The 20715-nt window shown below is 40.2% G+C and overlaps 1 protein-coding gene across 1 annotated transcript in view; it reads right to left on the bottom strand.

Moving 5' to 3' along the window:
- The window catches only part of HYDIN (HYDIN axonemal central pair apparatus protein), a 404272-nt gene that overhangs the window by 347604 nt on the left and 35953 nt on the right, over positions 1-20715 (bottom strand). The window contains exons 2-4 of the mRNA XM_031949959.1: positions 12025-12170; positions 8361-8486; positions 751-870 (exon numbers count right to left, since the gene is read on the bottom strand). Coding sequence (XP_031805819.1) covers positions 751-870; positions 8361-8486; positions 12025-12147 — 369 coding nt within the window. The 5' untranslated portion in view covers positions 12148-12170. The remainder of the gene's footprint in view (positions 1-750; positions 871-8360; positions 8487-12024; positions 12171-20715) is intronic.

Raw genomic sequence — 20715 nt, 5'->3', positions numbered from 1 at the left:
ACAAAGTAAGCTTGGGAAGGAAGCACTTTTCCAAGAAACAAAGAGAAGGTGAGGGCTAGACTAACCCCCGGATGTCTAACACACACAGTACAGCCTTCTTTGACTAGCTAGCTACAGACCAGGCCTCCTTGGAAGTCAGATGAAACCTATGGACCCTTTCTTGGAAACCTATTTTCAAATGTGTACAGTAAAATGCATACGGTTACAAAAGGAGCCAATCATATTGAAATAATTTTGCCAAATTTGCCAAAATTATATATATATATATATGTATATAGAAATATATATATATATATATACACCTTTACAGACATATGAGATGAGCTCCTGCTTAGAAACAAAGTTTGAAGACTATTTAAAAGTGAGGGAGATTCAAGTAAGAGATCTAAGGATAGAAATGGTTTTTTTTCATAAAAATATTAGATTTTGCAGAACTTAATAGTGTCTTACTTTACTTTGTCCACGATCCACTGAATATACTTTGAAACTTTCAATGAAACATAAGGATTCTCCAATTTGCATTTTTATATAAACTCTTTCAATTATTCCTCTATAGTTGTAAAAAATAACACCAACCCAAGCAGTCTTAAATATTTAAGGCTTTAAATTATAAGTTTAAAGGCACTAGATTCCCCTGCTTTAATACTCATAAAAACATTTATTTCTCATACTTCCAAGTATAATTGGATCTGTTTTCAATTTTTATTACATGTGCTGGAAAGACTGAGATGCTTAAGTGAGAGAACTTACTTTGTCATTGTTCCTAAGAATCAGTGGTACTTCTAAGACTTCACAGGCATCATAGTTCTGAAATACAATCTCCGATGGGAAGGGCTGGAATAAGGTCTGATCCAGATCAACTGTTGAGAACTGAAAAATTAAAAGTACCTCAAAATGGTTAAGATTCCCCTACAAATCACAGGGCAAGGAAAAAACTGTTGATCTATTCCAACACTTAACCTATAACCAATACTTTAAGAAAGTGAGGTTTGCAAACTGTGGGTCCCGCTAATAGAGATTAGCCTTCATCACGACCCCTCTCCAACTTAGTAAGTGGACCTGGACCATCGTTCTACCCTCTAGTTTACCTGGCGATGAGCTGCTCCAATCTTAATGAGATTGTGCTTGGTACCAAAAAGTACCAAAAACCCCAGCCCATCACCAGATCATCCCACCTTGAAAGGCCCTGCCATACTTGAGGAAGCCAGGATCACGGCCTTACCATGAGGAGGGCTGCAAAGAGCTCGGGTTTAACTTCTGGGACACCTTCAAGGATGACATCTGCTAACAGAGGGCCAGCCTAACACTATCATCACTAATAGTGAGAACTAGCAAGTAAACTTACTGCCTTAAAAATCAATACATTAATGCAGAAGGATAAGAACAAGTGAATCCCTAACTAAAAGAGACTGCTGGAAAACTTTTTTCCAATTCAAGAAGGCTAAGAGAGTGAAGAAAATCTCTCTCTTCCCCATGTCCAGTTCCAGGGCAGCAGGCAGGTTGTGGGTGAGCAAGACTTATGACGGCCATGTTCCAAAAACAAGGCAAGAGAGAGCATGGAGCCGCCTTCTGCCGGGCCCCATAGAAGCTGATGCAGGAGCCTTCAAGATGAGGGGAAGCAAAAGGTCCTTGCCTTGGCTCTCCTCTTCCAGAAGCAACAACAGTTGCTAAGGCAACAGGACAGACCATGGAAACCAAAAGCATCTCACAAGGTGGCTGGGTGGAGAACCCACAATCTAAAGCGTTCCCAGTAAAAAGGGAAGTTAGTTCCCCCCCCCAAGAAAGCCTCCATACCATCCCTATTACAGATATGTATACTGTGTACATGTATACAGTGTATGTGTACACATGAATAAGATTGTGTATTGTGACTGTATTTGTGTCTGTATATATGGATGAGATTGTGTATGTGTGTGATGTATGTATATGGATGTATACATGGATGAGATGTATATTGTGTGTGCATGCGTTTTAAAGGGCCAGTGAGAAGGAAGGATCTGAGGCTGTTTATTGCTTCCCCACTTCCCAGGGTCTCGGGGCAGGACCGACCTTTGGAGACCACTTAGTATTTCTCAGTTCTGAATAATAATCTCCTCTGGAGCATCCATGACAAGTGGCCAGTGCAGCCTCCCCTCACAGGGCTCTAGTGAAGTCAGCCACTGCATTTGTTCATAGTTCTGATTATCAGGGGGCAGCCAGGGGGTGCAGTGGATAGAGTGCTGGGCCTGTAGTCAGGAAGACTCCTCTCCCTGAGTGCAAATCCAGCCTCAGACACTTTCTGGCTGGGTGACCCTGGGCAGGTCAGTTTTCCTGTCTGCCTCAGTTTCCTCATCTGTAAAATGAGGTGGAAAAGAAAATGGCAAACATTGTCTCTAATGTCTGCCAAGAAAATCCCAAATGGGGTCATGAAGAGTCAGACATGAGTGAAAATGACTAAACAACAAAAACCCTGATCATTATGAAAATTGTCCCTCTGTGTCCTGGGGCTGAGAAGAAGTCTAAGCCTCTCTGGACAGCCCTGCTCCCCAGGTCTCCTCTTCTGTGGGCCATCCATCCCCAGTCCCTCCAACGGCTGCTTCCTGTGCCCCTAGTGCAGGTGGGGAGAAGACAGACCAGCCATGTGAGGATCTGCTGGAGACCTCCAGTCTGATCAAACTAGGACAAATTGGCGAGCATTATGGGCCCGGGTTTTCTACAAACTTTAATTGTGATGGTTTCCGATTCGGAAAGCTCTGATTTACTGCCGACAGTAGCCCTGAGGGTTCTGGCAAAGCAGCCACAGTGGAGAGAAGGCAGAGCCATTCACCCAAAGGTGACATCGTATGGGTGGCTGGAGGTCTTGGAGGCGCTCGGGGTAAAACGACTTGACCAGAGTCACCGGGATAACAAGTCAGTAACATCTGAACCCTCCTGACTCTAGGGCCGCTGTTTTACCCATCACATCACCTAACATCCTTCTCCACAAATTCATGCTTTTTTCCCCTGCTTTTCACCAAGATTCCAAATGGGCATCTGGGTCATGCTAATGCTTTAAAGAAATCCAAGCACTGATCTCTATCTTGTGCATTAGCATGGGGGAAAGTCTTAATTTCCCAAAGGCCTTCACTGACCCAAGGTCTTTGTCTCTTCTAACAGCCTCAGAATTCCTTTCTAAGTAGTCCTGACTTCAAAATGTGCCCAATAAAAATGGCTGGGACACGTGTGAATCAAGTCCACCCATAGCTATGTAATAATCATCCTCTAGATACAGGGATCCTCAAACTTTTTAAATAGGGGGCCCATTCACTGTCCCTCAGACTGTTGGAAGGCCGGACTATAGTAAAAACAAAAACTTTGTTTTGTGAGCCTTTAAATAAAGAAACTTCACAGCCCTGGGTGAGGGGAATAAACCTCCTCAGCTGCTGCATCTGGCCCACAGCTCATAGTTTGAGGACCTCTGGTCTAGAATATGGTATTAAGTCATTGTGAGAAATAACTTTTAGCTTAAGTGGTTTGGGGCTAATTAAGCCTTTAGAGGAGTGGCTCTGAAACTGGGGTCTGTGAGATTTTTATATCTCTATTTAGATAATGGTATTTCAATCTAATTGGATTCCTTTGTCATCCTGTATTTTCTCTTATCTGCATTTATGAACGTGATTCTGAGAAATGAGCTTCATTATAGGGTTGAAAAGCCCCAAGGGTCCATGCTACATCCACACCCAAAAGTCATTTTATAAACATCTTCCTTATATGTTCAAATAGATATAATATTGTCTTTTCTTTAGGGCAAATAATGTGAAGACTGCTCAGATAATAGACCCTGAGAAATATGCTAAGCTATAAACACTGCAACAATAGGAGTCCTGTCTTCTTTTGTATTTCCCCTTCTCCCAACACTGCTCCTAGATTCAGCCCACAAAAGATAATATATGCTGTGGCTCAGCTGTGTATCCATTTCCTCCTTGCACAATCCAGTTTTTAAATTAGAGGCATGAAGAGGATGTGCTTGAAAGAAGGTTTTGTTTTCCTCCTTCTGCCCACATGATGCCTAAGAGTTGACTAAAAACAAAATGGCTTTTCTTATTCATTGGGAAACTGTACTAGGGCAACTTCATTCTGCAAAGTCTTTCTCTATCTGCAGCAGTTGGAAACAGCATTGGGGCAACTTCATTTTGCAAAAGAGTTCTCTTTCTGCAGCAATTGTTAACAAGATTGGGATAACTTTGTTTTGCAAAAACTTTTTCTTTCTGAAGCAGTTGCAGACAGCATTGGGGCAACTTCATTTCACAAAGGCTCTTTTTCTGCAGCAGTTGGAAACACCATTGGGGCAACTTCATCTTGCAAAGGCATTCTTTTTCTGCAGCAGTTGGAAAAGGCATTGGAGCAATTTCATTTTGCAAAAGCTTTCTCTTTCTGCAGCAGTTACAGACAGCACTGGGGCAACTTTATCTTGCAAAGGCATTCTTTTTCTGCAGCAGTTGAAAACAGCATTGGGGCAACTTCATTTTGCAAAAGAGTTTTTTTCTGCAGCAATTGGAAACAAGATTGGGGCAACTTCATTTTGCAAAGGCTTTCTTTTTCTGCAGCAGTTAGAAACAGCATTGGGGCAACTTCATCTTTCAAAGGCATTCTTTTTCTGCAGAAGTTGAAAACAGCATTGGGGCAACTTCATTTTGCAAAAGAGTTTTTTTCTGCAGCAATTGGAAACAAGATTGGGGCAACTTCATTTCGCAAAAGGCTTTCTTTTTCTGCAGCAGTTAGAAACAGCATTGGGGCAACTTCATCTTGCAAAGGCATTCTTTTTCTGCAGCAGTTGGAAAAGACATTGGGGCAATTTCATTTTGCAAAAGCTTTCTCTTTCTGCAGCAGTTACAGACAGCATTGGGACAACTTTATCTTGCAAAGGCATTCTTTTTCTGCAGCAGTTGGAAAAGGCATTGGGGCAATTTCATTCTACAAAGACTTTCTCTATCTGCAGCAGTTGGAAACAGCATCGGCGCAACTTCTTCTTGCAAAGGCATTCTTTTATGCAGCAGTTGGAAATGGCATTGGGGCAATTTCATTCTACAAAGGCTTTCTCTATCTGCAGCAGTTGGAAACAGCGTTTTGCAAAAACTTTCTGTAACAGCTGGAAACAACATTGGGGCAACTTCATTTTGCAAAAGAGTTCTCTTTCTGCAGCAATTGGAAACAAGATTGGGACAACTTCATTTTACAAAAGAGTTGTCTTTCTGCAGCAGTTGGAAACAGCATTGGGGCAACTTCATCATGCAAAGGTTTTCTCTTTCTGCAGCTGTTGGAAACAGCTTTCTTCAGGACAGGAACAGGAAGGTATCTTTGCCTCCTTTTGCTGTGGAGTCAGGGGCCTATCCCTGGGCATTTGGTCACTGTGAAGAGATGCATCCAAACACTTCCCACCAGAAACCTTAATTAAGCACCTTCTCCATGTAAGTTATAGTGTGAGGCCCTAGTTCTCGGGAAATTCAGTTTGTACTGGGGGAACACAACATGCATGCTTAGAGGGTGAAAGGAAGAGCAAGCTGCCTATCCCCTGCCAAAGAGGGATGGACTCGGGGGAGGCTGAGATGCCAATTCTTTGACACAGTTGGGCCGGAAACTTGCCTTGACTATGTATTTTGTTACATAAGATTGTTTCTCTTTTTCAGTTGAAGGGGGACTAGGAAGGAAGTCAAATAATTTTTATTTGTTGAAAAAATAATAATAGAAGACTTTCAATCATTTCTATTGAAAAAACCAGAACTAAAATCTATAAACACAGGACTCAAGAGAAGCAGAGAAAGGTAAACAGGGAGAAAATATATATTATTTAAAGGTTAAACTGAAAATATATATATATATACTCAGAGATAATGGGATTTTGAGGAAAGGCTGGAGAAGGGCTCATAGAGGAGACCTTGAGTCTCCAGGCCAGGCCAGGCCAACTTTCATGAGGCACCTGCTAGGTACACTTAGCTAGGCACTAGGAGCTCCCAGCTCCTTCCTCTTCAGGCTGACCCACTTGTACCCTGGCCACCCCACAGCATCCCCATCACGATTCCAGCTCCCCTTCACCTTTATTCTTCACCCTTTAGAAAGTAACTCATGGAGGCCAAGGGAAAAGGAGGGGACCAAGAGGACACTGTGAGAACTGAACATGACTTGGTGCTGTCCCTTTTCTCTAAGAGCAGTCCTGGGGTCAATGGCCCGCCCATGGCACTCAGAGCCTGAGGAGCTCGGAAGACTCTGCCACAGATCGGGCACAAACGGTCCACATGAACCTCTGGGATCTGTGCGCCTCGTGTGTCTGGGCTACTGCCATTCTGCCTCGCGGCACATCTGTGGGGCAGCATCTCTCACATCATACAACTGATTCCAAAGTTCTTCCAAGACCTTAATCACATCCTCATGTTGTTCCTCTGTTCTCTGTGGGCAACTGGGTTAGCATCTGGGGCCATGCAGAGTTCACCTGAGAATTCATCTGAAGTAACGGTGGACACGCCCAGCCACAGAGGCCTGCCCGTCCCAGGCGTCTTATCAGGGGTGCAGCAGAGCCTTTGGGACACATTCAGGCCTTCACCTTGGGAAGAGTCTTTGGGGGCCTGTCTGAAGGCAGGTGGGAAAGGGGTGAGAATGGATGCTAAGGACACAGAGTCTGAGATGGTCCAGGCCAGAGTCACACAGGAGTCACAGAAAGTGGGGGAGAATAACATCTGGCTTTTGAAAGGTGGTTGGAGATTTGGCAGGCGGGGCTTGAAGGACAAGAGTGGTCTAGAGCTGGGAGCCAGGCGGGCTGCCCACAAGAGAAAGGGGGATGTGTGGAGAAAAAAACAGGGATACAGGAAAACAGAAAAGATTTCATTGTGGATATGGGCATTTAAGATAACATTCAAAGAGATACCCAGCAATCAATTCCTATTTTAGGCTGGAATTCAAGAAATGAATGCTAGAAATCAGAAATTTTGGGAGGAAATTGAGACTAATAAGGGACAAAATCATACAAGAGTGAGAACTCAGAATAAATCAACAAAAAAGATGACATAAAACTCTAATCTAGATAGATAAAAGTATGTTCAGGAACCAGAAAGCAGGAACAGTAGGACCCAGAAAACTCAGGGTGAATTGAGCCAAGGGCAGATCATATGGTTAAAGAGGACTTCAGATGCCCCCCAAACCACCCTTCTTGGCAAGCAAAGATGCACGCCCAACATCTCCAATACCAGCCAGCATTTGTATAGCACCTACTATATGCTAGGCACTTGACCAACATCTCCCTGTGAGGTGGGAGCTGCTATGAGTCCCCGTTCTTCCAGCCAAGACACTGGCGCTGACACATGGTGTAGCTTGCTGGAGCCTTGCAGCCCCCAGGCCTGGCACTCTAGTCACCCCGCTGCCTCACTCCCAGGACAGGTGATACCACTGGGAGCAATCAGATTTGAATTCAACGGCATTCTGAAAACCTTCCAAGTAGAGACTCTGCAGTCCCTGCCCACAATGCATTTCTGTGTCAGCCACATTCCCCAAGTCTGTTATGGATGTAATGTCCAAGCTCCTTTCATCCAAGGGACCTTAGCTGTCATCAGGTTTAGTCCTGACTTCTCCAATTTTAGGCTGGGGGAGAGTAGACAGGGCGGGGGAAGGCAGAGCATACTCCATATCCCTCCAGATCCAGTTGTGAGATGAGAGATTGCATGTGCATACTGTTTTAGGGTCCTCTGAGGAAAGGTGCTCTATATGAGCACAAATGTGAGCAATATTCTCACGAGATCAAAGACAAATTATTCAAAGCACAACATTTCATTCCACAGGTATTTGAATTTCTGCCACACACAGAACTGTGTAAATGCCAGGTTTCACTCATAGAGATTGAAAGCTGGCTTTTTCTATGATTGAAGGCAACACAATTTTACTGGGGTTTGAAAAAGTATTAAAAATCACTGTTTTTGAGCGCTCCAAAGCTTTGGTTTGGACTTGGAAACCAGACTGAGGAGAAAGGAACAAATACTTCTTTTCTCTTGGTCTTGAGAAATCACCCTTTTCTCAGATAAGACTACTTCATTGGGCATGATTATTCTAGTATTCCACCTGGCTCCTGAAACTGCAAATAAATAACAATGTCACTTAGAGTCCAGACACCTCCATAAAAGTGAATTTGAAAGGAAATTAGGTGAGGCAGTGGAGGGGACACTGGCCCTGGACTCAGGAGGACAGGAGTTCAAATTCAGCCCAGCCTGGGTGATCCTGAGCACCTCCTCCAAAAAAATACATTTAAATCAAGGGGTTAAGTTTTGCTCTCAAGATATTTTGATATTTTAAAGTAGAAATCAAAAAACAAGACAGGAAAAAAGGAAAAAGGATGGCATCCTTGAAAAATGGTGAGCTACCTTTTGATGAGTGGTTTCTCCCATATCCAAAAGCTCGGTGATCTGTGGCCGGCACATCACTCGAGTCGAAGACAGGCGCTCTTCTGTGGAGAGGGACATTTCCTTCAGGAATTCGGAGGGGCTGGGCTGGAATTAAAAATAAGAGGTTCTGAAGGAGCCACCAAGGACCACCCTGAGAAAGGTTTTTCTTGTTCATGCCCACGAATCATTTGTCTGCAGCCATCAGGACTGACTTAGGACTCCACCACATTCTTCTAATGAAATATTTAAAATAAATTATACAAAAGAGAGTGCTTCTGCACTTAGGAGCTCCTTGCAGGGTAATATGAAGTGGCATGTGTGATCTTTTTCTTTTATTTTCCCTCTTAAAATTTAATTGTGATTATGAAGGGAAAGCCACATGCTCGGGACTCCCCTCTGCTTCTAACCCCATAAAGAACTGCAAAAAGGCTTTAAAAAGACATGAGAAAAGTGAATAGACCAAAAAGGAAAGGCTAAGTTTGTTCTGTTATTCAAGTATGTGTGTGATTTTTTAAAGTTCTCCCTAAAAGTTTAGATATTATCTGATCGCCCATGAAAAGACATTATTGGTCCAGGCCCCTTCTCTAATGTACACTTAACATAACATTTACATTAAATTAATTAAACAAGCAGCAATATTCTCCACCACTGAGACTGGCTTCCATTGTACAATATACCCTGCATACAAAGTTATTTTCATGTTTCCCCCTCTTTAGAATAGGAGTTCCTTCAGGGCAGGGACTATTTTTGCCTTTCTTTGCACCCCCAGGGCCTGCTCACACAAAACAATAATAAACAATTGCTGAACAACTAAAAACAATAAAAAACAGAGTCCATCATTAGAATGAAAATAACCAAATTAACATAGCTTCTCTCAGACAGAAACAATAAAAAATCCATGCTTATAATCACTATTTGTTTTGTAATTATTATTTCTGGGGCTTGTCTACAGTAGAAACTGCAACTGAAAGAGGGGGGAGTGAAGATGGGGCTGGGGCTAGCCCACCAGCCCCAAAGGGCAAAGTCTATAAAGAGTTTCATCTTTCCATCTTCAGCGCTTAGGATTTTGTGAAATTCACAGAGCCCTGGGCCTAGAGCCAGGAAGACTCTTCTCCCGGAGTTCAATCCTGACCTCAGACAGGTACTAGCTGTGTAGTCACTTCACCCTACCTGCCCCAGTTGGAGAAGGAAATGGCAGACCCCTTCGGTATCTCTGCCAAGAAAATTCCAAATGGGGTAGAAGAGTCAGACAGGATCAAACAACGACAACAATGTTTACACAGAACAGTTCTTCATAAAGAACTGCAAAAGGCTTAGAAAAGACATGAGAAAAGTGAATAGCATCAAGAAGAAGGGCTTAGTTTATTGAATGGAAGAGAATAAAACCTGAAACTGCTAAGGTGTGGAATCACTGAGTCCTTGTGCTGTCAGTTTTCCAGTGCGGACTCTACCAAAAGCATGACTCCCTTCTATAACATCCCAACAAGTGGTCATCCAACCTCTACTTGGAGACCTGTCATGTACCGGGAAATGTCCAAGGCACCCAACCCATTTCTGGACAATTTTAATTACTAGGAAGCTTTTCTTTATGTTAACCCCAAATCCCCCTCACTGTAACTTTAACCACTGGTCTTAATCCTGACCTCTGGGGACAAACTGGACAAATCAGAACTCTGGCTTTGGATCCTGCGGTCCACTCTTTCCATTATTGTTGAGTATTGACTGGTTTAGCCTAAGCTTGCCTCTATGATCGTTTATTACCTCTGCTGCCTTGTGACAGAACTCCTTTGATATGGCGATAGATAATCCTGCCTTTCCCACCCCAAAGTGACTCATGGTTCATGACTGGATATGTCCTTATGTCCAGCTGGTTTTGCTAATTGTTCCACAGAGACCCTTTAGGCTTTCAGCCTGCTGGAAAAGAGCACTGGAATAGATAGTAGTAGATGAAAAGTTTCTTGAGGGCAAGGACTATGTTAGAACTATCATTGTTGAAGGGGGGGCCCCAAAGCTCTGAAAGTCCTTAAAGGAGAAAACCTCCTTCAACTCTGCCTCAGTGAGGGGACTCCACCCCCAGCACAAACAGTTTCATCTTTGGTATCTGGGTGGGGTCAGCTCAGTCCTGAAACCCAATGAATTCAATTCAAATTCTAGTCCTAGCTGAAACCCAGTGAGGAGCCAACCTGGAACTCCACCCCTGAGCCCCCTTCAGCTTGTAGCCAAAGCCCCCTATTATAAAAGAGCCAGACTAAAACCCTCTCTTTGCAGAGGTTCTAAACATGCCAGCCCTACACTTGGCACGCAAAGGTCTCTGTCCACTGGAATACTGTTTTCAGTGTCCTCTTCTCTTTATCCTCACCTATTTCCTTAACAAGAACCTTACTTCCAATCCCCATAATAAACCTCTTTTATCAATCTAGGTTTTTGGGTCTGTAAATTCCTTTAGAGGATCTTGTGCCACTAGAAGGGAGTTCCCTAAAACTCCTTACCCTTGTGCTGCCACCAAATCTTATTTAACTCCCTGACCACCAGAAACCCTAATTTCATTTGGGTACCCCAAATCTAAACCTCATCATTGTGTCCTATTGTCGGACACAGAGTGAGCATTAATAATATTTGTTGAATGCATATCCATAATTGCTAAAAGTAAGACAAATTATCTGACAGAATGTTTTTTTTAAATGTTAAAAAGTACATTATTTATCTGATCTATTTTGCTTTGAGCGAAAATCAATGTATTCCCCAAGAGTTTATTTCCCTTCAAAATTTCATGTTAGTGCCCGAATCTACCATAAGTGCATTGGGATATCTTTCCATTATAGCTTTTTAAAAAAATTATACACCAGGACAGACTTTTCTTTTTTTCTTTTTTTAAAAGCTTTTTATTTTCAAAATATATGCACAGTTTTCAACACTGACTCCTGCAAAACCCCAGGACAGGCTTTTCAATATTAGATTGGAATCTGGGTTAATATAACTTCAAGAGAAAGAACCCATTTTTTAGCATCTCTTGGGGGGGTATTAAGTTCAGGGGTTATTTTGAGAAGATACCATTAAGAAGACCAGATAAAGCTGGTTCTTCTTTTTTCTTAATTTTATTAGAATATACCACAAAACAAGCAAAAAATAAAATGATCCATGCTCCCTGAACCATAGTTTTTTTCAAATATTAGGTTCATTTTTAGAATCATAAAAATGAAAATATAATTAAAAATCAAAAAAGAGGCATGCATTTTCCAGAGTTTGCACTCTCTCGTGAATTTTGAGTTCTCCTGAAAATCAAAATGTTTCCTATTATTTTATTATTATCCATCCCAAATAACTAGCCGCTCAATGTGACTTAAAGAGTTAACAAACCCCAGCTTTTTGTATATTTTCATTTCAGCTGATAAATTGGGGTATTCCAAACTTCTTTATAGTCTTCTTTATTCTTAGGTTTTCAGGAACTTCTGAGAGTTTAAGAGATTCATATATTTTTCCAAAGTCACTTCTTTTCCCCAACCACCTGCCATGTTATTGAATATTAATTGGTGAACTAATTCTTAATTTACACTCTGAAAAAGCTAAAGAACAACAAAAACATGTCAGATGATTCTCTTGGAAATCTACATTCCATGTGATCCCAAGAGTGAGTAGACTTTACCATTTTGTTGGCTTCCTCTTCTGAGACCAGCTTTGGTGCCAGGATCCTGCTGCCTTGGAATCCTTTGAGCATTCGGACCAACTTTGTTTGACCCACATGTGTTTGAAGCTTGCCACTTGCCATTTTGATTTATTTTCTTAGCTTATCTAGGGAAAAAATGCAGATTACTTTGAAAACGTGCAGTCAGCTCTTGACTACCAACAGGATGATTATTCATATTTCATCTTGTTAAAATATTGGAGAACAAATTCCTAAACCAAATAGAAATTATCTAAAATTTTGCCCCTCTCCATTAGCATGGATAAACAATTAGTTGATCATGGGGGTAGGAAAAGATATTCAAAGGATTAAAAATTAGAAAGAATATAGAGAAATGAGATTTCTTGAGATTATATTTAACATCTACTGGTCATCCTGCCGTCTGGGGGAGAGGGTAGGGGAAGGAGGGGGAAAATCGGAACAAGAGGTTTGGCAATTGTCAATGCTGTAAAGTTACCCATACATATAACCTGTAAATAAAAGGCTATGAGAGAGAGAGAGAGAGAGAGAGAGAGAGAGAGAGAGATTTCTTGAGAGGAAGGAGAAAATAAAGGAACTAGAATATTCTGATTTTTGACTTTTGGTTGATAGCCACCTGAACAGAGGCAGACCACTTAACTCCCTTGTAACTACTCCAGCAAAACTCTGAAGTTCACACCAAGACTGTGTGATAAGGAAATCCAATGAGAAATTAAAGTAAATTACTCCACCTCAGAATTGCACAAGGCCAGGCAGAAGCCTTAGGACAATAAGGTAGGTACTAGCAGCACACATCAAGGGCACTGCAGCACTTAGATTGGGACACCCAGGCAAAAAGGGCTCTCAATCTCCCAATAGTCTGTAATGAGGTATCAAAGAAGGTCCCAAAGATCCACTATTCTGAATCTCAGAGATTGAGGGAGACCTAACCAGGGGAAGTGGAGGTGGGTGAAGGAACCCAGGTGACCTAAAGGAAAACCAAGGAGAGCTGATCATCCAACCCAAAAGTCCAGCAGGGAAAGGAGGCTGGTCCTGCCACAAAACCCCAATTTAATAACTAAAACAAGAAATATGAATAAATCAAAGAAAACATCAATTAGTGTAAAAATATTGGTAGATCTAGCAATCCCTCCAAAGAAGAGATTAACTCTATAACAGTTAAAAACAAAAAGACACTCATAGGAAAAAGGGGAAAAATGGTCTTTCCACAAAAAGGACCTGAATATCTAGAGGAAAAAAAAATTAATTAAATGATAAATAATGAAATAAGATCTTTAAAAAAAAGAAGTGAAGCATAAGTAGTTTAGAATTGAAAGTGATAAACCTTATTCAAGTAACAAATTCCCTAACACTGATTCCATGAGAAATGAAGTAATATATTAGAACAAAATCAGAAGATTGAAAAATAGAAGACAATGTAAAACATCTGCTATCATAAATATGTAGAAAAGGTCAATTTAAGACAATCTAGGAATCACAGAACTCCCTAAAAGATGTAATACACACACACACACACACACACACACACAGACACACGTACTTAGGTAAGTGTAAAAAATGTAAAAATACATACATTTTACATATAAGTCTAGACATCATGTTTTAAGAAATCATAAATGCCAGCTAAGTAGCACAGAGGATACAGCACCAGCCTTGAAGTCGGGAGGACATGAGTTCAAATCTGGTCTCAGACATGTAACACTTCCTAGCTGTGTGACCCTGGGCAATTGCCTCAGCAAATAAGGAAGGAAAGAGAGAGAGAGAAGGAAGGAAGGAAGGAAGGAAGGAAGGAAGGAAGGAAGGAAGGAAGGAAGGAAGGAAGGAAGGAAGGAAGGAAGGAAGGAAGGAAGGAAGGAAGGAAAGAAGTTAGGAAGGAAGGAAGGAAAGAAGTTAGGAAGGAAGGAAGGAAGGAAGGAAATGATAAATGAAAGCTGCTTAGTTCTATTACAACCACTGGGTAAAATTAAGACAGAAAAAAAATCCACCAACCTCCTCCTTGTTCCTGGGAACAAGGAATTCCCAGGAATATCATAGTCAAACTCCAGAACTATGACAAAGAAAAAATACTTCAAGCATCCAAAGAGAAGTAGTTCTTAAAGCAAGGCACCAAAGTCAGCATTATACAAGTCCTAGAAGTTTGTATTAGTAATAGGAGGAGATCTTGAAACACAAGATATAGACTTAACAATCAAAAAGCTTGGTATATACTTTTACATGAGGGAGCAAAGATGGGAAAAAATCTTTAATGCACTACTGATGATTTTCAGGCAGACTTTAAAGCACTTCTGATAAAGGAAAAAAAATTAGAAACTTTGAAATACAATAACAAGGATTAAAAACAATCTAAAAAGTTAAATTTATTCAAGTAATTAGAAGGAACTAACAGTCCAATGGGGATAAAAAGAACAAATCTCCCTTCAAACCTTAATGTCTTCGCGCATGTTGGGGTACCAATTAATAAATGGTCAAATTAAATGAATAGACGTTTTCAGAGGAAGAAACCAAAAGAATTAACAAGTAATGCAAAACCGCATTCTAAATCACTAATAATGAGGGAAATATAAATTAAAACAATTCTGAAATACCACCTCACATTCATTACATTAAGATGACAAAAGTAGAAAATGATCAATGCTGAGGAGGATATAGTCTAATATACTGACGCAGCTATGAATTAGTCCCACCATTCTGGAAAGTCACTTGGAAGTAAGCTCAAATGGCAACCAAACTGTGACAACACTTTGATCCAGCAGTACTAGCTACTAGGGATATGCCCAAAGAAGATCAAATAAGAGGAAAAGGACCAAAAGATACAAAAATATTGGTGGCAGTTCTTTATATGGTGGCAAAGAATTAGAAACTGAGAGAATGCCCATCAGGTGGGGAATAGCTGAACAAACTATGCTACATGAATGGAACACTGTTGTGCTATAAGAAATGAGGAAGAGGATGGTTTCAGAAAAACCTGGGGGAAAAAAGAATGAATGTAAAAGAGAATGAGCAGACCTGGCGGAGAAATGTAAACAGTAAGAGCAATACTGTAAAAAAAATAACCAACTTTGAAAGATTCTGATCAACACAATGACCCACCACAATTCCAAAGGCTTCATGATGAAACATACTATCTATTCTGATAGTAAAGTGATGGATTCAGATTGCAGACTGAAGGGTATTTTTTTTTCCTTCTTTTTTTTTTTGGGGGGGGGGGAACATGACTAATAAAGACATTTATCTATTTGTACTGGGTTTTGTTTTCCTTGCCTTCTCACTGGGTAGGAAGGGGGAGAGATTTTGGAACTGAAAAAAAGAGAATAAAAAAGTCTCTGGAGCTTTAAATAAATGATTAAATTAAATTTAAAAAATTATAAATAGTATAAATAATAAATAATTAAATTAAATTTAAAAAATTTATGGAGGGAGCTAATAAGAAAAACCAAGATCTTAAAGGTGGATTGCCTCTTTTCTGAGAGTTTTAAGGAAACATAAAAGGAGAACAGAAGGAATGCTATATCTATATAGCAACAAAGAGAAGGTTTTTGCTTTTTCTCATAATTGGGTTACACAAGAAGAAAAATATTCAATCATGGAAAAAGGGATGGAGAGTGCATGAATTAGATGAACCTCACTCTTATGCAAAATGAACAAAGAAGATTTGAAAACACACAAAGAATTTATTATCAGAATACATCAAGTTAAACAGAAAATAAAGTATACTGTATTGTTTGGAGAAGGAAGAAAGATAATACCAGGAAGGGTTAACTATAATCAAATTGAACTTCCTAAAGAGGGAGTAAAGGGAGGGAAGGAGATGAAAAAGAAACTTCCAGAACCTTAGATTGCCCCTTGGTCAATTGTATAAATGATTAAATGATTGGTGTTACATGCATGTAATGGAATACCATTGTGTACCTATTAAGTAACAAAAGAGAGGATTTCAGAGAATTCTGACTAATATGAGCTGATGCAAAGTAAAGCGAGCAGAACAATGTATACAAGGACAGCAACACTGTAAAACAAATTCCGAAACACTTGAGAACTCACTAATGCAACCAACTGTGTCTCTGAGGTTCAGGGATACAATGATAAACGTTTCACTACTGCCTTTCCAGGTGGGTGGGGGCCAGGATGTAATAACACTTTTAAGTGCATTCATATTTTCCCCATTGTTTTCTTAAGTCTAGACATTCAATGGAATGAGTAGAATAAAATCCTAATTTGTATCATTTGCTGATTTCCAAGTTTGGCCGTCGATTGACCATGTAAAGTAAGTGAGAATGACAAACTGGAGATGACATCATGATTGCAAAATCAGGTGACTGGAAGGTACCCTTAGCTGCGATGGGAAAGAAGGATAGATTTGGGGCAAAAGATGATGTTTTAGACGTGCCGATTTTAAGGCACCTAGAGGACAGCCTATATCTAACGGTAAATAGTAACAACAAAATGTCTACTAGGTCATTGGAAGTGTGACTAGAACTCAGCAGAGGAAACAGGGCCGGACCCCTATAGCTGAGAGTTCTCTACAGAGATGATAGTTAGACCCATGGAAGCCGATCAAAGGCTATAGAGAGAAGAATGTCCAAGACAGAGCCTTGGGGGACACCTACAGTTGTTGGGCATAAATGGTGGATGAGGATCTGGAAAAGGTGACTACAATTGCCCACCAGCAGTGAGCTTCCCAGGGCTTAATCTAACCAGCAGTCCATGGTTGGCCAATCTGTCAAGTTCATAGTGCTGCAGTCACAAGGTCACAGTTGTGGAAGGACTGCTTTCCTTTGATTTTTTCCAGGTATTTACCATCTCCTAGAAAGTGGAGGGATGCCAAACCTAGGATCACACTATCTGTGAGTACTCTGCTTTTTAAAAAATCCTTCCTTAATTGAATCTCTGAAAGTGATGAATTTCTACCAGACCCTTTCTAAATTAACCAAGCTTGAAGAAAAATATAATTTTTCACATGCTGAAGAAATTGCTCAGGTGTTTTTTATACTCTGATAAGGCTTCCCCCCTCCCAAAGAAGTGGATTAAAATTTGCAATTTTAAAAGGTAACTAGGATAAAATTTCCTGATAACATGTATATCTTTTTTAGATAAAAATTGCAGCAGTTAATTGTTAATAATGTCAGTGACTTTACAAATATTAAGGAAAGAAAAGAAGTGGCAATTAGACAGAAGCTCTATTTGGGAAAAAAATGAAATCAGAAAGAGCCACACAATTCACTAAAAGTCATCTAAGTAGTGTCTATGACCCGTTCTCTCATCTGTCTGGATTACAATTTTCCTCATGGACCCAGGAGTTGTGTTTCTGATGATCCTCATTTTCCTTTCCTAGGAGCCTGGGACATAGCCAGAAGGCAAGTGCCACCCCAGAGGACCCAGAAGGAGCAGGTGTGTGGTCAGGTCCATGGGTCTGGACTTTTCTGTGTTCTCTGAGGTGAGCAGGAAGCAGAGAGGATGGCAGGAGCTGCATTGAGACATCTTGCCCACCATGACAGGGGCCAGCAATGAGCTTTGGGAGTCAGGTTCTGAGCCACTGGCAGCAGGGGCTTCTGCCTTCTTCTGGGTTGGTCAGGAATAGAACCCAGAAGTGTGAGACTGGTCTGGTGGCTAAGAGGAAATGGCAGCTTTGGAAAACCTGTAGTGGTTACTGAATCCAGACAAAGTAAGGCATCTCCCGTGCTACTCTCCTTGCTTTCACTCGCCAATCCAGAATCTAGAACATTGTCTAGAATCCAGACCCTGTCCAGAGGCCACTTATTCCCTTTTCCTTAGCTTTCTTCCCACTCAGCCTTTTCTACAGGCTTTAGGGAGCCCAGAGTCCCTTGGAATCCTTGAAAGACAAACTTGAAGGACAAATTGGAGAAGGTTCCTGGGAAGAGATTGGGACAAAAGCTGACCAATTAGGGAAGGCTTAACAATTTTCCTGACATTTTTACTATATTTAATAAACTAGGTGTCTTATGAGTGTGTAAAATATTGAAAAAGAGTTCAGATCAAGGGTAGGTGCATGCCCATAAATTTTTCTATAATTTTCTAATACATTGAAAATATTTCATCATCTCCCATGGCTAGATTATTAACCAACCAGGAGGGGTTTTAACTCTCCACACCTTCTCCAGTACCTAGAACCACATACTTTGTTGGGAATGGTGACTTATCTTCTGTCCCTCTCCCTGCCAAAAGAAAAATGATTTGGCTGGAAATGAGTATACTTTCCATCCTCCTGTGAACAAAACAAACATGACACTCCCTCATTGAATAATTAATTGACATCCTGCCTTCCCAAAGGCTTAGAGCAGTCAGCACACAAGTCAATGCAGACTGCTCCTGCTATTGGACAGAAGCAAGTGGCAGGAGCACCCAATATGTACAAATGCAGCCTATCACTCTGTTGCTGTCAAGTAAATCACAAAATTGTTCATGCTTGTAGAGGTGCCATAGAGCTCTCTAGACCAACTCCTTCACCTTAGCGAAAAGCTTCCTCATGTCTAAGGTGAAGGCATTGGTCAGATCACTCCTCAAGACTGAAACTAGTTAGCAATAGTGCCAGGCCTCCCGATGTGCAACTTTCCTTTCAAATATTCAGAGAAGTTTTGGGTCAAATTTTTAAAAAGAAAATTCCCCCATTTTACTAAGGAAATAGGATTCATAATTTATCAAGTCACTTTTTAAAAAAACATTTCCTGCATGGAGCCAGGCAACCTAAACCCTGACAGCTGCATCCAGAGGAACCCTTTTCCCACTTGAGAGGACCAAAATTGAAATTATTCATAGGAATGCTGTTTTTCAATTTAACAACCTCAAGTGAACTTAGGAAGCATGGACAAGTTCAGCAGGAGTAGCAACTTTAAAGGATGTCTGAGAACTGGAAGAAATGGATGCAGGTTCTTTGCTGTGGACTCACATGATGCACCATAGTAGAGAGAGTGCTGCACTTCCAATCAGGAAGAAGCAGGTCACTCATTTAACCTCTCACTTCCTCAGTTTCCTCATTTATAAATAATAGCACCTAATCCACAGAGTATAGTGAGACACAAACAAGGAAATATATATATATATATATATATATATATATATATATACACACACACACATACATACATACATATGATAATATCCTGTATTTACAATATGCTTTAAAGCTGACAAAAGTGTTCTGTGTATATTATCTCATTTTATTCTCAAATATATATATATATACACACACACATACATACATACATACATATGATAATATCCTGTATTTACAATATGCTTTAAAGCTGACAAAAGTGTTCTGTGTATATTATCTTATTTTATTCTCAAATATATATATATATACACACACACACACATACATACATACATATGATAATATCCTGTATTTACAATATGCTTTAAAGCTGACAAAAGTGTTCTGTGTATATTATCTCATTTTATTCTCAAATATATATATATATACACACACACATACATACATACATACATATGATAATATCCTGTATTTACAATATGCTTTAAAGCTGACAAAAGTGTTCTGTGTATATTATCTCATTTTATTCTCAAAATATCTACTAAAGGTAGTTGCTGTTATTATCTTTGTTTTACAGATAAATAAACTGAGATACTGACAGGTTAAAATTGACTTTGCAGGATCATGGAGCTAGAATTTCCTCCTGACCCAGAGCTCTCTATTCACTGCTTAATCTGCCTCTCTCTATAGGAAAAACATTTTGCAATATGCTCTAAAAATGCTAGCTAGAAAAACACAAGACACAGGATTGCTAGAAAAAGATCTTCCATTCAGGGGCATCAAAAGGATGCGAATTATAACCTACTGTCTAGCATGGACATTTTCAAAGTTTTATCACCTAAGTCGATTCAGACAGTGAATCAAGCTATCACTTGCAAATTAAATAGCACAAAAAATTCTTGGCAGTTGGTCCTCCTCCTTCTCTCCTCTCCCTCATCCATTATTGTCATTGTTCAGTTGGTTTTTAGTCATGTCTAACTTCATGGCTCCATTTGGAATTTTCTTGGTAAAAATGCTTTGCCCTTTCTTTCTCCCGCTCATTTTATACTTAAGGAAACTGAGGCAAACAGGGTTATATGACTTGCCTAGGGTCACACAGCTAGTAAGTATCTGAGACTGGATTTGAAATTCAAGTCTTCCAAATTCTAGGCCACATGTGTCAACTAGCTGCTCCTGATTGATTATTTATGAAGGATTCCAAAATGTATCATTCCTTAAAGCATGTTAAGTGTCTTGCCTCTGTGCATGTGGACAAGCTATGATTTTTCTATCCTCAACATTTTTCATCAAATTACCAACTAAACAGATTCATTAACCAGGAGATCAATCACCACTGTCCACATCCCCCTAATAAACAAATAAATTTACAGTATGAAATGAGTGATCATAAGGTTGTTTTTTGTTTTTTTGTTGTTTTTTTTGTTTGTTTGTTTTTTTTTACCAAAAACAGTCATGTTTAAATGGTACTTTTTAAAATTAGAATCTACATAATGGGACGCTGTCAATTCAGCTTTGATTTCATGACTTTTGGAATCTAGCCTGAGGCCATGTGATGGGGAGGAAGTCACCCTAACAAGATACTTTAGAAGACCAAGCTCAAGTCAACAAGTGAAGTGAGCTTGATTGTGAAAGTGAGGACTCATGATGTTCTCTGTTCACCA

Source organism: Sarcophilus harrisii, chromosome 2 (genome assembly GCF_902635505.1).
Source record: "Sarcophilus harrisii chromosome 2, mSarHar1.11, whole genome shotgun sequence".
Taxonomy (NCBI): Eukaryota; Metazoa; Chordata; class Mammalia; order Dasyuromorphia; family Dasyuridae; genus Sarcophilus; species Sarcophilus harrisii.
The sequence above is the reverse complement of the archived record's forward strand: the minus strand, read 5'-3'. Positions and strand labels throughout refer to the sequence as shown.